This window comes from Salvelinus namaycush, chromosome 13 (genome assembly GCF_016432855.1).
Source record: "Salvelinus namaycush isolate Seneca chromosome 13, SaNama_1.0, whole genome shotgun sequence".
NCBI lineage: Eukaryota > Metazoa > Chordata > Actinopteri > Salmoniformes > Salmonidae > Salvelinus > Salvelinus namaycush.
In genome coordinates, this window is record NC_052319.1 from 12,679,689 (window position 1) to 12,698,959 (window position 19,271).

The following is a 19,271-nucleotide window of genomic DNA, read 5'->3' on the forward strand; positions in this document are numbered from 1 at the left end:
AACCGCCATAAAAAAAGCCAGACTATGCTTTGCAACTGCACATGGGGACAAAGATGGTACTGTTTGGAGAAATGTCCTCTGGTCTGACGAAACAAAAATAGAACTGTTTGGCCATAATGACCATCGTTATGTTTGGAGGAAAAAGGGGGATGCTTGCAAGCCGAAGAACCTCATCCCAACCACGAAGCATGGGGGTGGCAGCATCATGTTGTGGGGGTGCTTTGCTGCAGGAGGAACTGGTGCACTTCACAAAATAGATGGCATCATGAGGCAGGAAAATTATGTGGATATATTGAAGCAACATCTCAAGACATCAGTCAGGAAGTTAAAGCTTGGTTGCAAATGAGTCTTCCAAATGGACAATTACCCCAAGCATACTTCCAAAGTTGTGGCAAAATGGCTTAAGGACAACAAAGTCAAGGTATTGGAGTGGCCATCACAAAGCCCTGACCTCAATCCTATAGAAAATTTGTGTGCAGAACTGAAAAATCGTATGCGAGCAAACCTGACTTAGTTACACCAGCTCTGTCAGGAGGAATGGGCCAAAATTCACCCAACTTATTGTGGGAAGCTTGTGGAAGGCTACCTGAAACGTTTGACCCAAGTTAAACAATTTAAAGGCAATGCTACCAAATACTAATTGAGTGTATGTAGACTTCTGACCCACTGGGAATGTGATGAAAGAAATAAAAGCTGAAATAAATCATTCTCTCTACTATTATTCTGACATTTCACATTCTTAAAATAAAGTGGTGATGCTAACTGACCTAAGACAGGGAATTTTTACTAGGATTAAATGTCAGGAATTGTGAAAAACTGAGTTTAAATGTATTTGGCTAAGGTGTATGTAAACTTCCGACTTCAACTGTAATACTACACTTGCATGTACATCACATACAAACAGTCGCAATTTTAGCACGTACATTTTGGTGGGCCAAAACAATTGGGGGATGCATGCCAGCAAAGCCACTACACAACACAACACTAAACAATACATTAATTGCACTATAACGGTGACAAACGTTGCCCACAAACTGGTAGGGCTTACGTAAAGCTGTCCCAACAGCAGAGTCCCAACAGCAGCCCCAACACCTTACCACTACTACACCTGGCTATCAATGGAGCCTTGTCTGGCAGCGACACAGTTCATTCTGACTCATTTACTGCCTTTTAAGAAAATGTAGCTGATATGGCTGACTTGCTTAAACAAATCTGGTTACTACTGACAATTGAGATGTACAAACTATGGCATAAGTGACGACCAGAGGATAAGAGGCAAATCGTAATTTCGATTAAGACATTAATAAGCGAGCTAGGACGGACGTAGTCAATATAACTATTTGTTCAGCACTTTTGAAATGTACAGTGACTGAATTCAGAACATGGGCCATTCTTACAGTGTTGTCCCTGTACACCAAGTCAAAACCGTAGGATAAATAAAGGGGGCATTTAAGCAGACAATGAAAGCTCTTACAATATTCGATGATTACATTTCTCTAAGACAGGTTATAGTCTACATGTGCACCACCAAGTCAGAACAGTAGGCGAAATTAAGAGAGGAAAATAGACCGAATTATTAGGGTAAGGCTCATGGGCTACTAACCGCTTACTACACAACATACACTTTCTTAGCTCAAGAAAGCAAAAAAGAGACCATGTTTGTATGCGGCTTTATTAAAACTTCTTCTCGATCGGTGTCCCTTCCACGGGACGGTTGAGCTTACGTAGGCTAATGAAATTAGCATGAGGTTGTAAGTAACAAGAAAATTTCCCAGGTCATAGACATATCTGATATTGGCAGAAAGCTTAAATTCTTGTTAATCTAATTGCACTGTCCGATTTTAAAGTAGCTATTACAGTGAAATAATACCATACTATTGTTTGAGGAGAGTGCACAATTTTGAACATGAAAAGTTATTAATAAACAAATTAGGCACATTTGGGCAGTCTTGATACAAAATGTTGAACATAGATGCAATGGTTCATTGGATCAGTCTAAAACTTTGCACATACACTGCTGCCATCTAGTTACCAAAATCTAAATTGCACCTGGGCTGGAATAGTAGATTATGGCCTTTCTCTTGCATTTCAAAGATGATAGTACAAAAAAAATATGTTTTTCTTTGTATTATCTTATATCAGATCTATTGTGTTATATTCTCCTACATTCCTTTCACATTTCCACAAACGTCTAAGTGTTTCCTTTCAAATGGTACCAAGAATATGCATATCCTTGTTTCAGGGCCTGAGCTACAGGCAGTTAGACTTGTAAAAATGTGGGGCTCAAAACAGGTGGGACAAGTCGCCACCGCATATAAACACACACACACACACACACACACACACACACACACACACACACACACACACACACACACACACACACACACACACACACACACACACTCACACTGACGTAATTGTGATTGTTTTTCCTCAGGGAGTGGAGGGTCCCAGGGGTCCACCTGGCGGCAGAGGGCCACAAGGAGAGGGCTTACCTGGACCTAAGGTTGGTGTTACTCCTAGATAATATCAAATCAAATTGTATTTGTCAAATACAACAACCTTACAGTGAAATGCTTACTTAAAAGCCCTTAACCAACAATGCAGTTTTAAGAAAAATAAGTGTAAAGTAAAAAATAGATGAGTAAATAACAAATAATTAAAGAACAGCAGTAAAATAAGTAGCGAGGCTATATACTGGAGGTACCGGTACAGAGTCCATGTGCGGGGGCACAGGTTAGTCGAGGTAATTGAGGTAATATGTACATGTAGGTAGAGTTAAAGTGACTATGCATAGATAATAAACAGAGAGTAGCAGCAGTGTAAAAGAGGGGGGCAATGCAAATAGTCTTGGTAGCCATTTGATAAGCTGTTCAGGAGTCTTATGGCTTGGGGGTAGAAGCTGTTAAGAAGCCTTTTGGACCTAGACTTGGCGCTCCAGTACCAGTACGCAGAGAGAACAGTCTATGACTCGGGTGGCTGGAGTCTTTGACAATTTTTAGGGCCTTTCTCTGACACCGCCTGGTATTTACATTTACATTTAAGTCATTTAGCAGACGCTCTTATCCAGAGCGACTTACAAGTACATACATTCATACTTTTTTTTTTTTGTACTGGCCCCCCGTGGGAATCGAACCCACAACCCTGGCGGTACAAGCGCCATGCTCTACCAACTGAGCCACACGGGTATTGAGATCCTGGATGGCAGGAAGCTTAGCCCCAGTGATGTACTGGGCCGTACGCACTACCCTCTGTAGTGCCTTGAGGTCGGAGGCCGAGCAGTTGCCATACCAGGCAGTGATGCAACCTGTCAGGATGATCTCAATGGTGCAGCTGTAGAACTTTTTGAGGATCTGAGGACCCATGCCAAATCTTTTCAGTCTCCTGGGGGAGAATAGGCTTTGTCATGCCCTCTTCACGACTATCTTGGTGTGTTTGGACCATGATATTTTGTTGGTGATATGGACACCAAGGAACTTGAAGCTCTCAACCTGTTCCACTACAGCCCCATAGATGAGAATGGGGGCGTGCTCGGTCCTCCTTTTCCTGTAATCCACAATCATCTCTTGTCTTGATCACGTTGAGGGAGAGTTTGTTATCCTGACACCACACGGCCCGTCAGAAAGTCCAGGATCCAATTGCAGAGGGAGGTGTTTAGTCCCAGAGTCCTTAGCTTAGTGATGAGCTTTGAGGGCACTATGGTGTTGAACGCTGAGCTGTAGTCAATGAATAGCATTCTCACACAGATGTTCCTTTTGTCCAGGTGGGAAAGGGCAGTGTGGAGTGCAATAGAGATTGCATCATCTGTGGATCTGTTGGGGCGGTATGCAATTTGGAGCGGGTCTAGGTTTTCTGGGACAATGGTGTTGATGTGAGCCCAGACCAGCCTTTCAAAGCACTTCATGGCTACAGACGTAAGTGCTACGGGTCGGTAGTCATTTAGACAGGTTACCTTGGGGTTCTTGGGCACAGGGACTATGGTGGTCTGCTTGAAACATGTTAGCATTGCAGACTCAGTCAGGGACCGGTTGAAAATGTCAGTGAAGACACTTGCCAGTTGGTCAGCGCATGCTCAGTGTACACATCCTGGTAATCCGTCTGGCCCTGCGGCCTTGTGAAGGTTGACCTGTTTAAAGGGTCTTACTCACATCGGCTATGGAGAGTGTGATCACACAGTCGTCTTGAACAGCAGATGCTTTCATGCATGCTTCAGTGGTGCTTGTCTCGAAGCGAGCATAAAAGTAATTTAGCTCGACTGTTAGGCTTGTGTCACTGGGCAGGTCGCGGCTGTGCTTCCCTTTTAGTCTGTAATAGTTTGCAAGCCCTTCCACATCCGAAAAGCGTAGGAGCCGGTGTAGTACGATTCAATCTTAGTCTTGTATTGATGCTTTGCCTGTTTGATGGTTTGTCTGGGGGCATAGCGGGATTTCTTATAAGCTTCTGTGTTAGAGTCCCGCTCCTTGAAAGCGGCAGCTCTACCCTTTAGGTCAGTGAGGATGTTGCCTGTAATCCATGGCTTCTGGTTGGGTTATGTACGTACAGTCACTGTAGGGATTTCTTTAATCGCTACTTTCCATTATCTTACTTCCAGGGCGATCAAGGTTTACCAGGAGAGCTTGGAGTTACAGGGGAAAGAGGCGTTGGTGAGCCAGGGCCAAAGGTAAGACAAATACTTTATCCACCCTCTTCCAAATAGTAAAGATATGCCTCCTCAAATAAGCCTGGTGATCGGTCAGCAGCCAATTTATTAGGTACACCGACTGAACATTAGAATGGGCAAAAACTTGTGACCTAAGCAACTTTGGCAATATCTAGACTTGACAGTTCATGCTGCTTTAATATTCTGATCATAACGTTCTGATCATGGAATTCCGAACACGTCATGCGTGTACACCTGTGTTTACCGTGTCCACAGTGTGTCCGGATTCCCTTTTCCTGCACTATATTCAAATGCCAGTATGCATTCTACAAATGGTGGAATAGGGAAAATATGAAAATAACATAACAAAAATTGATGCCAGTAGCTAACTACTGTAGCTAACTAGCCAGCTAACCTCTGTATCTAGCCAGCAAGCAAGCAAATGGGTTAGCATAACTCTAGCCAAATAAGAAATTGTTTTTCTAAATATTAAATAGCTGGCTAGAATTTATGAGTCCAGCAAACACGTTCCTCACACACTAGGAATGTATTTCCTCCAACGTTATAATGAAAAGATCCCAAAACAGAAGTTTTCTGGAGACTTGTGGGAGGAGTGCTGATGATCTCGCCCACTGTATCCGCTTTCTGTAGCCTGATTGCGTCCGTCTTTTCAATGCAGTCTTTGAGCATAGTATGTTCGTCAGTGCCAGACGCGCCGGTTCCAGTATCTCAGAAACGGCCAGCCTCCTGGGCTTTTCACATGTGACAGTGTCTACGGTTTACTGTCGATGGTGCGACAAACAAAAAACATCCAGTCATTGGCAGTCCTGTGGGTGAAAACAGCTCGTTGATGAGAGGTCGAAGGAGAATGGCAAAAATCGTACAAACTAAGAATCGGGCCACAAACAGGCAAATAATGGTGCAGTACAACAGTGGTGTGCAGAATGGCTTTTCAGAACCCACAACTCATCGGTCCTTGTCACGGATGGTCTATTGCGACCACAGCAGGTTCCACTCCAATCAGCTAAAAACATGAAGAAGCGACTCCAGTGAGCAGAAGTGGAAAAACATTGCCTGGTCTGACCAATCCCGGTTCCTGTTGCGTCATGCTGTTGGCATAAGCAGCATGAGTCCATGACCCCATCCTGCCCAGTGTCAAAAATATAGGATGGTGTGGGGGATGTTTTCCTAGCACACGTTAGGTCCCTTGATAAAAAAATCAGGCTGTTCTGGAGGCAAAGGGAGTCAGACACCGTACTAGATGGGTGTACCTAATAAACTGACCACTGAGTGTATTTTAAAAAGCCATTTGTTTCTTTTTCAGGGTGAGCCTGGTGCATATGGCCTGGCTGGCTTACCTGGTCTTCCAGGAGAGGACGGGGCTCCAGGACAGAAGGTGTGTTATTTCACCTTTACACCACTTCTATAGATACAATATAGATCTATAGATACAGTATACCAGAACAAAAGGGAATGTGCCAATGTGAAAGGGTTTGTTTCTGCCCCCTCTGCTAGGGTGAGTTTGGTATCGCTGGCCTCAGAGGTTCTGAGGGTGCAGCAGGGATCGGCATCCAGGGCGAGAAGGTAGGTTTCACATCCTTACCCTTCTGTCATGCTAACCTGTAAGCACCAAGAGGGGGTCATGTAAATTCTGTGTGCTCCACCCCTCCCAGGGAGACCAGGGTCAGAGGGGCATCCGTGGATTACATGGACCTTCTGGCATAACCGGACCCTCAGGGGCAAAGGTGAGAATAACACAATAACACTGTCTGAGACCGAACACGGTCTGATCACGGTCTGATCACAGGGCAGGTGTATTGTTATTGTGACAACTGGGGTTTCATTCTGAGTTTGACAAATCTTCATTGTTCAACCAGTATAGTAATCTATTTTACAGATTGTATTTAGTAAACATATCTTAATTTTTTTAGTTTGAGTTCAACCAAAATACTCTAGATCAGGGCTCTCCAACCTTGTTTGTGGAGAGTTACCCTCCTGTAGATTTTCAATCCAACCCCAGTTGAAACGCAGCTGATTCAGCTTATCAACCAGCTAATTATTCGAATCAGCTGCGCTAGATAAGGGTTGCAGCGGAAAAACTTACAGGACGGTATCTCTTCAGGAACAGGGTTGGAGAGCCCTGCTCTAGATGATTACATAAATGGCCCGAACATCTCCACAGAAAGAGCGTGTACCCAAACGTGCTTCAGCCCAGCTTGAACAAAAAAGGGAATTAAGTGCTCAAGTGAGAGACTTAAATGTCCCAAAAAAATTCCTAACACTCTGACACTTCAATGGGTGACTATCTGAGAAAATAAAGTTAAAAGGAGCACCTTCTGTCTGCAATGAATTAATTGATGATAAATGTTTGTATGTCCTGTCAATAAATGCTCAGATCAATGCAGACAGAGTCCTTATTTGTTCTATATTTTCACCCGTTGAAGTGTCCTGGGGTATAAGGAATGTCTCTGAAGGCTGTAAGGAGTGCGTGGATAAATGGAGTGTACAATATACACTACCATTCAAAAGTATGGGGTCAATTAAAAATGTCCTTGTTTTTGAAAGAAAAGCACATTTTTGTCCATTAAAATAACATCAAATTGATCAGAAATACAGTGTAGACATTGTTCATGTTGTAAATGGCTATTGTAGCTGGAAACGGCTGATTTTTAATGGAATATCTGCAGTTGAAGTCAGAACTTTACATACACCTTAGCCAAATACATTTAAACTCTGTTTTTCACCATTCCTGACATTTAATCCTAGTAAAAATTCCCGTCTTAGGATCACCACTTTATTTTAAGAATGTAAAATGTCAGAATAATAGTAGAGAGAAGGATTTATTTCAGCTTTCATCACATTCCCAGTGGGTCAGAAGTCTACATACACTCAATTAGTATTTGGTAGCATTGCCTTTAAATTGTTTAACTTGGGTCAAACATTTCAGGTAGCCTTCCACAAGCTTCACACAATAACTTGAGTGAATTTTGGCCCATTCCTCCTGACAGAGCTGATGTAACGGAGTCATGTTTGTAGGCCTCCTTGCTCGCACACGCTTTTTCAGTTCTGCCCAAAAATGGGATTGAGGTCAGAGCTTTGTGATGGCCACTCCAATACCTTGACTTTGTTGTCCTTAAGCCATTTTGCCACAACTTTGGAAGTATGCTTGGGGTCATTGTCCATTTGGAAGACCCATTTGCAACCAAGCTTTAACTTCCTGACTGATGTCTTGAGATGTTGCTTCAATATATCCACACAATTTTCCTCTCCTCATGATGCCATCTATTTTGTGAAGTGCACCAGTCCCTCCTGCAGCAAAGCACCCCCACAACATGATGCTGCCACCCCCGTGCTTCGTGGTTGGGATGGTGTTCAGCTTGCAAGCATCCCCCTTTTTCCTCCAAACATAACGATGGTCATTATGGCCAAACAGTTCTATTTTTGTTTCATCAGACCAGAGGACATTTCTCCAAAAAGTACCATCTTTGTATCTTTTTTTTTTCTGAGGTCTTGGCTGATTTCTTTTGATTTTCCCATGATGTCAAGCAAAGAGGCACTGAGTTTGAAGGTAGGCCTTGAAGTACATCCACAGGTACACCTCCAATTGACTCAAATTATGTCAATTAGCCTATCAGAAGGTTCTAAAGCCATGGCATCATTTTATTTAATTTTCCAAACTTTTTAAAGGCACAGTCAACTTAGTGTATGTAAACTTCTGACCCACTGAAATTGTGATACAATGAGTTATAAGTGAAATCATCTGTCTGTAAACAATTGTTGGAAAAGTCCTAACCGACTTGCCAGAACCATAGTTTGTTAACAATAAATGTGTGGAGTGGTTGAAAAACGAGTTTTAATGACTCCAACCTAAGTGTATGTAAACTTCTGACTTCAACTGTACATAGGAGTCCCATTATCAGCAACCATCACTCCTGTGTTCCAATGGCACATTGTGTTAGCTAATCCAAGTTTATCATTTTAAAAGGCTAATTGATCATTAGAAAACCCTTTTGCAATTATGTTAGCACATCTGAAAACTGTTGTCCTGATTAAAGAAGCAATAAAACTGTCCGCCTTTTGGACTAGTTGAGTATCTGGAGCATCAGCATCCCGGAATTGCCTCTTCACTGTTGACGTTGAGACTGGTGTTTTGCGAGTACTATTTAATGAAGCTGCCATTTGAGGACTTGTGAGGCATCTGTTTCTCAAACTAGACACTCTAATGTACTTGTCCTCTTACTCAGTTGTGCACCGGGGCCTCCCACTCCTCTTTCTATTCTGGTTAGAGACAGTTTGTGCTGTTCTGTGAAGGGAATAGTACACAGCGTTGTACGAGATCAGCAGTTTCTTGGCAATTTCTCGCATGGAAAAGCCTTCATTTCTCAGAACAAGAATAGACTGACGAGTTTCAGAAGAAAGTGCTTTGTTTCTGGCCATTTGGAGCCTGTAATCGAACCCACAAATGCTGATGCTCCAGATACTCAACTTGTCTAAAGAAGGCCAGTTTTATTGCTTCTTTAATCAGGACAACAGTTTTCAGCTGTGCTAACATAACTGCAAAAAGGGTTTTCTAATGATCATTTAGCCTTTTAAAATGATAAACTTGGATTAGCTAACACAACGTGCCATTGGAACACAGGAGTGATGGTTGCTGACAATGGGCCTCTGTACGCCTATGTAGAGAATCCATAAAAAATCAGCCGTTTCCAGCTACAACAGTCATTTACAACATTAACAATGTCTACACTGTATTTCTGATCAATTTGATGTTATTTTAATGGACAAAAAATGTGCTTTTCTTTAAAAAACAAGGACATTTCTAAGTGACCCCAAACTTTTGAACGGTAGTGTATATACAAAAGTATGTGGACACCCCTTCAAATTAGTGGACACACCCGTTGCTGACAAGTGTATAAAATTGAGCACACAGCCATGCAATCTCCATAGACAAATATTGGCAGTAGAATGGCCTTACTGAAGAGCTCAGCGACTTTCAACGTGGCACCGTCATTGGATGCCACCTTTCCAACAAGTCAGTTGGTCAAATTTCTGCCCTGCTAGAGCTGCCCCGTTCAACTGTAAATGCTGTTATTTTGAAGTGTTAACGTCTAGGAGCAACAATGGCTCAGCCGTGAAGTGGTAGGCCACACAATCTCACAGAATGGGACCGCCGAGTGCTAAAGCAAGTAAAATTGTCTGTCCTCGGTTGCATCACTCACTACCGAGTTCCACACTGCCTCTGGAAGCAACGTCAGCACAAGAGCTGTTTGTCGGGAGCTTCATGAAATGGGTTTCCATGGCCGAGCAGACACACAACCCTAAGATCAGCATGTGCGATGCAAGGCGTCGACTGGAGTGGTGTAAAGCTTGCCACCATTGGACTCTGGAGCAGTGGAAACGTGTTCTCTGGAGTGATGAATTACGCTTCACCATCTGTCAGTCCAGCGAACTAATCTGGGTTTGGTGGATGCTGGGAGAATGCTACCAGCTCCAATGCATAGTGGCAACTGTAAAGTTTGGTGGAGGAGGAATAATGGTCTGGGGCTAGGCCCCTTAGTTCCAGTGATGGGAAAACTTAACGCTACAGCATACAATGACATTCTAGACGATTCTGAGCTTGCTGGTATGTTGAGATCGGTGTGGAAGAACTTGACTGGCATGCACAGAGCCCTGACCTCAACTCCATCGAACAGACCTATTCGCCCAACATCAGTCCCCGACCTCACTAATGCTCTTGTGGCTGAATGGAAGCAAGTCCCCGTAGCAATGTTCCAACTTCTAGTGGAAAGACTTCCCAGAAGAGTGGAGGCTGTTATAGCCGCAAATGGGGACCAACTCCATATTAATACCCATGATTTTGAAATGAGATGTTCGACGAGCAGGTGTCCACATGAGTTTGGTCATGTAGTATATCTAGAGTACAAGGGAAATTCTTGCCCCTTCTTCTTTCAGGGGGAGCCTGGCACACCGGGCCGACTGGGCATGTCAGGACTACCGGGACGGGCCATTGCAGGTCCTAAGGTAAGAAATACACATCTATTAACACCCTGTTTCTCTATGCTGTTCTTGTCAAGTAATGTACATAAGAAACACTGCTACACACAGGTCATTGCCATGCATCATCAGATCCTGGCTGATAAACAGCATTGTGATTTCCCTATCTCGCCCTCTGTCTCAGGGTGATCTAGGCCCTCCTGGTCCGTCTGGGCCTATTGGAGAGACAGGCTATGGGCTGCCTGGGCCGAAGGTAAGTGTTGCAGTTACCAATAAATAAATCACAAAAAACTGTGGTGAAAGTAACCATGAGACATACAGGTGTAGGATCTTTGATCACCCTGTTGTTGCAGGAAATAATAACGATGTGTGCTTATATTTGTCCTTTTTCACACATGTACAAGTGTGTATTAATACGCATGTGTGAATTAGAATGTGTTTTTTGCATATCCCAACTCTCCCTGAGACACCCTCTGAGAGTGGGGTCAGGGTCTGCCATTATCGACGGCGACACTGAAGCTATTAGGGTTAAGTGCCTTGCTTAAGGGCACATCAACAGATTTTTCACCTTGTCGGCTCAGGGATTCGAATTGGCGACCTTTCAGTTCCTGGCCCAAAGCTATAACCGCTAAGCGACCTGCCGCCCAAATGCAAACTTGTAGTGTAACCAAGGTTTAAAAAGGCTTCTAAAGTTTCTAGTTTCTACTTTAAAATGTCAGACTTGATTTGCCCTAACAAAAAAAATTATCAATCCCTACAAAAATGTCAATTAATTATAATCCACACAATAATTCACATTTCCTGTTGCTGCAGGATTATTTTCCTGCTGTTAGAAAAGTCTCAAATGAAGGTCCTACACCTGTATGATATGCTCATTGTTTGAATGATGTTTTACCAGGGCGACCGCGGTAATTCTGGTCCACCAGGTCAATTTGGGCCCAAAGGTGAAGGTTTCCCTGGACCAGTGGTGAGTAGTACCAACAAACCAACCTACAAACTCATGAATCTTCATGTCCTAATTGCAGATTGGTGCCGTTTAGTCAAACTCAGTCTCTCATGAAGTTTGGGCTGTCCCCTGTTCCTCGTTTAGGGTCCTCCAGGTCTTCCGGGTCTACAGGGAGAGCAGGGCCCTGAGGGCATAGGCATCCCAGGACCTAAGGTACTTGTTATTTATCTGGCCCTAAATCCTCTATGCATGTCAATCTGCTACAACCTAGTGCATGGGAATATGAAATGAGTATTGTTTGTGTTTGTAAATATGTCTGTCCCAGGGAGACATTGGCTTCAGAGGATTACCAGGTTTGCCAGGCCCAACGGGAGAGGGTGTGCAAGGACCACCGGTATGAAACTAATATTAACCTCTGACACAAATAGAGATTCCTTATGTAGACAGAGGTCACAGTCTGAGTGTAATGAGTGACATACACTATATATACAAAAGTATGTGGACACCCCTTCAAATTTGTGGATTCGGTTATTTCAGCCCCACCCGTTGCTGACAGGTGTATAAAATTGAGCACAAATCCATGAGATCTCTATAGACAAACATTGGCAGTACAATGGCCTTACTGAAGAGCTCAGTGACTTTCAACGTGGCACCGTCATAGCATGCCACCTTTCCAACAAGTCAGTAGGTCAAATTTCTGCCCTGCTAGAGCTGCCGCGGTCAACTGTAAGTGATGTTATTGTGAAGTGGAAACATCTAGGAGCAACAACGTCTCAGCCGCGAAGTGGTAGGCCACACAAGCTCACAGGACGGGACTGCCGAGTGCTGAAGCAGGCAGCTCGTAGAAATTGTCTGTCCTCGGTTGCAACACTCAATACCGAGTTCCACACTGCCTCTGGAAGCAACATCAGCACAAGAACTGTTTGTCAGGAGCTTCATGAAATCAGTTTCCGTGGTCGAGCAGCCGCACACAAGCCTAAGATCACCATGCACAATGCCAAGCGTCGACTTGAGTTGTGTAAAGCTCGCTGCCATTGGAGCAGTGGAAGCTTTCTCTGGAGTGATTAATAATTTTTCACCATCTGGCAGTCGGACGGACGAATCTGGGTTTGGCAGATGCTAGGAAAACGCAACCTGCCCAAATGCATAGTGCCAACTGTAAAGTTTGGTGAAGGAGGAATAATGGTATGGGGCTGTTTTTCATGGTTGGGGCTAGGCCCCTTAGTTCCAGTGAAGGGAAATCTTAACGCTACAGTATACAATGACGTTCTAGACGATTCTGTGCTTCCAACTTTGTGGCAACAGTTTGGGGAAGGCCCTTTCCTGTTTCAGCATGACAATGTCCCTGTGCACAAAGCGAGGTCCATACCGAGATCGGTGTGGAAGAACTTGGCTGGCCTGCACAGAGCCCTGAGCTCAACCCCATCGAAAAACCTTTGGGATGAATTGGAACCCCGACTGCGAGCCAGGCCTAATCGCCCAACATCAGTAATGCTCTTGTGGCTGAATGGAAGCAAGTCCCTGCAGCAATGTTACAACATCTAGTGGAAAGCCTTCCCAGAAGAGTGGAGGCTGTTATAGCAGCAAACGGGAAACCAACTCAATATTAATGCCGAGGATTTTGGAATGAGATGTTTGAAGAGCTGGTGTCCACATACTTTTGGTCATGTAGTGTACCTTATCACATATCAGTAGTCCAGCTGTGATGGCAATGCCCAACTTAGTCAACTTCACTGATTTGAGTCTGTAGTATGTCTGTCCCCTCCTATAACACTAGCATCATTGGTTTCCAGGGTAACATTGGAAGGCCAGGACCACTTGGTCCAACAGGGCCACCAGGAGAAGGTTTGCAGGGCCCCAAGGTATGTTAATTAACAAAGTACATTCCTGACCTATGACCTTCAGTGTGTTATAGCACTTTTCCAGGTATCTGACCTTTTTTTAAATGACCACCCTATGGGTCTTGTTTTGATTTATGGTTCATCTTTTGTTTTTAGGGTGGGCAGGGGTCTCAGGGTGTGACAGGGCCAAGGGGACCCTCAGGGGAAGGATTCCCAGGATCTAAGGTAAGATGTGTGCTTAACCTCATGGAACTCGTCTACTGATGAATGCAGTGACCTTGTCTCTCACAGCAGTCCTCCTGTCTCTTCACTCCAGGGTGACCGTGGCTTGCAGGGTGAGAGAGGAAATAAGGGCGGAAAGGGAGATCTGGGAGATCATGGAGTTCATGGAGAGTCTGTGAGTCTTGAATTGTGTCATATTTTACAACATTTCAAAGTCATGGTATATGATCAATCCATGAATTTAAATGTTTTCTTGTATCTCAGGGGAGACCAGGAATAAAGGGTGAAGCCGGCCTTACAGTAAGTTCACAAACTTTGCATACTACATCATTGATGCTGTGATATAGAACAAATATATAATAAATGAATGTAACTCACACTCCTATCACATCCAGAGAGAAGACATCATTAAATTGATCAAGGAAATCTGTGGTAAGACTGTTTAACAGTGATAGTAACAAATCCAAGATAAAACATGAAGCATAGATGAAATCATGTCAGTAGCTATTCAGCATCTCTCTCATGCTTTCAGGATGTGGAGTGAAGTGCAAGGAGATGCCAATGGAACTTGTATTCGTCATTGACAGCTCAGAGAGTGTTGGTCCGGAAAACTTTAAAATTATCAAGGACTTTGTCACAGCGTTGGTAGACCGTACCACTGTTGGACGTAACACCACCAGAATTGGACTGGTCCTGTACAGTCTGGATGTCAAACTGGAGTTCAACCTGGCACGCTACATGACCAAGCAGGATGTTAAGGAGGCCATCAGGAAAATGCCCTACATGGGTGAGGGCACTTACACTGGCACTGCCATCCGGAAGGCTACCCAAGAAGCCTTCTACAGTGCCCGTACTGGAGTCAGGAAGGTGGCCATTGTCATCACAGATGGAAAGACAGACAAACGAGAGCCTGTGAAGCTAGACATTGCTGTGAGGGAGGCCCATGCTGCCAACATTGAGATGTATGCCCTGGGGATTGTCAACACCTCAGATACAACCCAGGCCGAGTTCCTCCGTGAGCTCAATCTGATCGCCTCGGACCCTGACAATGAACATATGTACCTCATCGACGACTTCAACACTCTACCAGGTGACTAACACGCTCATACGTCTCACCTAGCTATCTTAAGATGAATGCACTAATTGTAAGTCGCTCTGGATAAGAGTGTCTGCTAAATGACAAAAACAAATATATGGAAAATGTGCATAGTATCACACATTACTATACATCAGCTTTGTATTATGTAATCACAACTGACTTAGAGTTTTCATACACTTTAACGGAGGTTGTCATTACTCTTCTTCTGTCTTTCAGCTCTGGAGTCAAAACTTGTTAGCCAGTTCTGTGAGGATGAGAATGGAGCCCTTGTGATGAATCGCATCGCTAATGGCTTTGGAACCAATGTGAACAATGGCTATGGGAACCACAGATATGTACCGGAAGCCTATGGGAATAACGGCCATGGGAATAACGGCTATGTGGACAGCAGCTATGGAAACACCTATCATGAGGATCCTATCCTAAATCCTAGTAGACGTACCAGTTCCCAGAGTTACATCAGAGGCCGTGGAGATACCTTTGCTCTGCCCCTCAACGCTGGACCACTCCCATTGCAGGTCCATGTAATCCTTTACAGGACAGATTTATATCATAAAAAGTAACTCTCCTTGGGTTTTTATAGAGGAGCAATTGAATGATTGCTTTGTAATAGTCATAGTCCTTGCTCTGTTCGTCAATTAATTCAAATTTGAGCAGTAAAGGCGTTGAGTAATTGTCTAACTAATCTATGTGTGTGTGCATTCATCCAGGTGGAGGAGGATGAGGAGGGTGAAGATTTAGACATAAGGACCCATGTGCGAGGAGGAATTGTGGCTGTAGTTAACAAGACAATATCCATCCTCCCTGCAAGGGAAAGCTCGCACTCCAACACAACTGTTTCATCATCATCAGGATCAGCATCATCATCCTCCGGAACATCGGGTTCAGCTTCATCCACCAGCTCAGGCCAATTTCGGCCGGTATCAATTCCTAATACTATTTTCCCCCAAGGTTAGGACCTCTCACTGCGACATGTTCACAACTAGATCAGAAGTCACATCATCTCTAAATACCGTATGAATTAGACAAAGAAACTGGGTCATTTCTGTCTGATATTCAATTATGTCTTAACTTTTCTAATGCACTGAATGTCATACTTCTCCTTCTATGTTGTTCTGTCAGAGTCTGTCCAGCTTGATTCCCGCTGTAAGCTGAGTTTGGACCAAGGCACCTGTCGAGAGTATAAAATCCGGTGGTATTATGACAAACAGGCCAATTCATGTGCACAGTTCTGGTATGGAGGCTGTGAAGGAAATGCCAACCGCTTTGAGACCGAGGATGAATGCAAGAAGATCTGTGTTCTATCTAGGACAGGTATGTCCCTCAGCTCGTGGTGATCTTAAGCCTCTGTGCTGTATTTTCTGGCATTCTTTTTGACGTGCTCTTCCCTCTATTTTCCACAGCTGGTTAAAACAGGCAGATGATCAATCAACTCATCTGTACAATATTCCATGGAAACCAACCAAAGTGGAGAAGACAATTTTAATATTTAACATGTAATAGTCTACTACTGTTTGATATCTAAATATATTTTAAAACAGGCATTTATCATTGGTGAAAAACTCCACTTTGCATCTCTCTCTGGGGAAAAAACTCCACTTTGCATCTCTCTCTCGCTCTCTCTCTCGTGCAAAGAATGAGGGACAGACCACTTCAAGATTTCATGAAGTTGCCTTCATTTTCAGATGTTTTACTATCTGAACAACACCTTCCTTAATGAACAAGTCTTTATGATGACTTTATTTGAGGTGCTATGGTATTTTACTACATTAGAAAAGTGGTCCTACCTTACTCTCGTTATTTTGCAGAATGAACTAATCCATTCAATGCCTCAATGTTACTCAACATTACCTTAGGGCTTAGGCTGTTCTGAACAGAGAGGATAGGTTCAAACCCAGCTTTTGTCATTTCAGGTTTACATGAGAAAACATCACACAATGTAAATTCTCAAACCACTGAGCCAAGCACATTATGCTGTTCCACACTGAAAATTGTCTTATAATATCGGAATAGAGAACTATAGAATACATCATTTTTTGTAGTATATGTTTTGAATTTTAAAAATGAATTAAGCTAACTAAATTAAGTAGGTGTGGTCATTATTTTTATTGTTTGTTTAATGATATTAATTATTCCATTTTGGCGATATAGGCCAGGTGGCAGGACTACAAGTGACAGTATGCAATTTACTAAGCATTTTTCTTCCAAAACGTGTTGGAAAATGTGATGATTGGAAATTGCACATCACTGTTGATGAAAAAACTAATTTGAAATAAATTACCACATTTTTTGTTGTTGACTGGTTTGATGATTGATGATTTTGTAATAAAACGTTGAATGTGGTGTGTGTTACTTTATTACTTCACTGTCAGATGAACAGGTGAAGTTGCCAAATTAACATACTACAATGAAATCCACCTGATGATACTGTATTTGCAGTGCTGATGCCACACAATGACCTAGAAAAGCATTATAAGGGGAACACGTGCTTGCTATCCAGTTTCCTTTTCTATATTGTACTATTACTTTCAGCTTTATATCAGAAGCATGGTAACGATTAACACTCTGTACGCAGGCACACTTCAAACTGCAAGACAGCTCATTTGCATATCCCCTTGACCTTCAACCTAGAGTGATTCTGATTAGCTGTTAAACACAAGGGAGTTATGGACTATGATTAAATGTGTATAGCTCCATATACTACAGTAACGACTTTAATGTAGTTTACGATTGCCACAAAATTCCTTACCTAAACTTATATTCACTTGCCTTGACACATTATACACTACTCGTCATGTGTCAAGACAGTACGCTCATACAAGGGGGATACAGTAGTAGCCAAGTACCTCAACTTCACGATGATGATTTCATCCACGGAATTGTGCGCAGACTTAGTACAGTAGTCTAGCTAGTTTTTTAAATGAACTTCAGACTCCGAGTCGCTAACCTTATGCAGTCAATACTTTAACAAATGTTAAGGCCTTGATACACTGGACATTTTGAGAGGCAATGTTGTCAGCAATGGTTGCTGCAACCATTTTACATTGAAATTGAGCACATTTTTATTATCTGGGGAATCTTAATCGGCAGCTCCATCTTCGGTGCGTTCGTAAATTCACTCTGCCTTGACACATGACGAGTAGTGTAATGAGTCAAGGCTGTACTTGCTTGTTTCGTCACACTGAAATTAGCCAAACTATTCGAATTTTAACAACCAGGAAATGGCGGAGAGATTTCTGCATAGCGCATCATTAAGACAACTGTACCGGCCACTCAGGAACATTCACTGTCTTTGTTAGCTAATATATTCCAGTACAGATGTGGCAGTCAACAGGCAACAACAAGCTATAGGAGATGAGTAAATAAATGGGTGAATTGAGTTAAGTTAATATATGCTGCATATGAAATCTAAATCATATGTCCATGTGCTCATTGCTCTAGTGTCTCACCCCACTCCTTTGCCAGCAATTGCTTGGCAATATTGCCTATTCTTCCTGTGAATTTCCGTCTATGCTTTTGGCGTGTTGATGCCATTCTCAGTTCGGAATGTGCATTCCACATCAGGGCTGACAACTTTTGAAAAAAGCTTGGCGTGAGATTTGCTATGTGAATTTCATTGCCCCCTGGCACAAACCCTAGACAGGGGACTGGGGGTCCACCCCCAGGAAGATTTTACTGTTTTAAAGCTAATTTCTTGCAATTCTTCATATTTTAACATGGCTTATGCCTATGACCTGTGTAAAAAAGGAGGTGCATTCAGGATGCTTTGAATATTAAATGAACACTCAAAATTCGACAGCTTTATTACTTTGAGATTTTGGGGGGATGAAATGTAAAGTATGCTAACATCTTTTTAAAATATTTTTTAGGAAGTATGACATTTTATTCAGGCAGCAATGAAATGAGATAGGGAGACAGGCAAATGCTAGAAACAGTGGGAAGGTCAGAAGCAGGGATTGATCTCTGTTCTCAGGTGGAAAGTTGTAGGCGACACGTGCCAGGGAGTGTTACCACTACAACAAATTGTAATATTAATGGTTGATGGCAGTCGGAAACCAAATCATATATTGCAGTCTGCTAGGGGGTTTATGTCTACTAGTTGAGTACGCTTGCCATCATCGTACTCTACACAGACAAAATATGATGTGTTTATGAGTTGTGAGTCCCTCTACTAAATACTAAAATGTCAACAATTATATCTGATTCCTGGAGCATTTAATATCCAACGCTTATTTGTATGACTTATTCAAAACTGTCTGTGAATGGCTGCAAAAATACATAGCCTATCAATCAAATTTATTTATAAAGCCCTTCTTCCATCAGCTAATGTCACAAAGTGCTGTACAGAAACCCAGCCTAAAACTCCAAACAGCAAGCAATGCTGATGTAGAAGCACGGTGGCTAGGAAAAACTCCCTAGAAAGGCCAGAACCTAGGAAGAAACCTAGAGAGGAACCAGGCTATGAGGGGTGGCCAGTCCTCTTCTCTCTGTGTCGGGTGGAGATTATAACAGAACATGGCCAAGATG

The 19,271-nt window shown here is 43.0% G+C and overlaps 1 protein-coding gene and 1 non-coding gene across 2 annotated transcripts in view; one reads left to right on the plus strand and one right to left on the minus strand.

The window, feature by feature from the left end:
- Positions 1 to 16,155, plus strand: part of LOC120057775 (collagen alpha-1(XXVIII) chain-like) — a 45,122-nt gene extending 28,967 nt beyond the window's left edge. Inside the window, exons 16-35 of the mRNA XM_039006245.1 lie at positions 2,441 to 2,509; positions 4,595 to 4,663; positions 5,967 to 6,038; positions 6,158 to 6,226; positions 6,316 to 6,387; positions 10,595 to 10,663; positions 10,821 to 10,889; positions 11,535 to 11,603; positions 11,727 to 11,795; positions 11,908 to 11,976; positions 13,376 to 13,444; positions 13,580 to 13,648; positions 13,740 to 13,820; positions 13,910 to 13,945; positions 14,041 to 14,077; positions 14,178 to 14,735; positions 14,961 to 15,262; positions 15,455 to 15,645; positions 15,853 to 16,058; positions 16,148 to 16,155. Of these exons, the coding sequence (XP_038862173.1) occupies positions 2,441 to 2,509; positions 4,595 to 4,663; positions 5,967 to 6,038; positions 6,158 to 6,226; positions 6,316 to 6,387; positions 10,595 to 10,663; positions 10,821 to 10,889; positions 11,535 to 11,603; positions 11,727 to 11,795; positions 11,908 to 11,976; positions 13,376 to 13,444; positions 13,580 to 13,648; positions 13,740 to 13,820; positions 13,910 to 13,945; positions 14,041 to 14,077; positions 14,178 to 14,735; positions 14,961 to 15,262; positions 15,455 to 15,645; positions 15,853 to 16,058; positions 16,148 to 16,155 (2,253 nt within the window). The remainder of the gene's footprint in view (positions 1 to 2,440; positions 2,510 to 4,594; positions 4,664 to 5,966; positions 6,039 to 6,157; positions 6,227 to 6,315; positions 6,388 to 10,594; positions 10,664 to 10,820; positions 10,890 to 11,534; positions 11,604 to 11,726; positions 11,796 to 11,907; positions 11,977 to 13,375; positions 13,445 to 13,579; positions 13,649 to 13,739; positions 13,821 to 13,909; positions 13,946 to 14,040; positions 14,078 to 14,177; positions 14,736 to 14,960; positions 15,263 to 15,454; positions 15,646 to 15,852; positions 16,059 to 16,147) is intronic.
- On the minus strand, positions 3,119 to 3,191 carry trnat-ugu. Its single transcript has one exon. It is a non-coding gene; the product is annotated as a tRNA-Thr (tRNA).
- Positions 16,156 to 19,271: the final 3,116 nt, after the last annotated feature.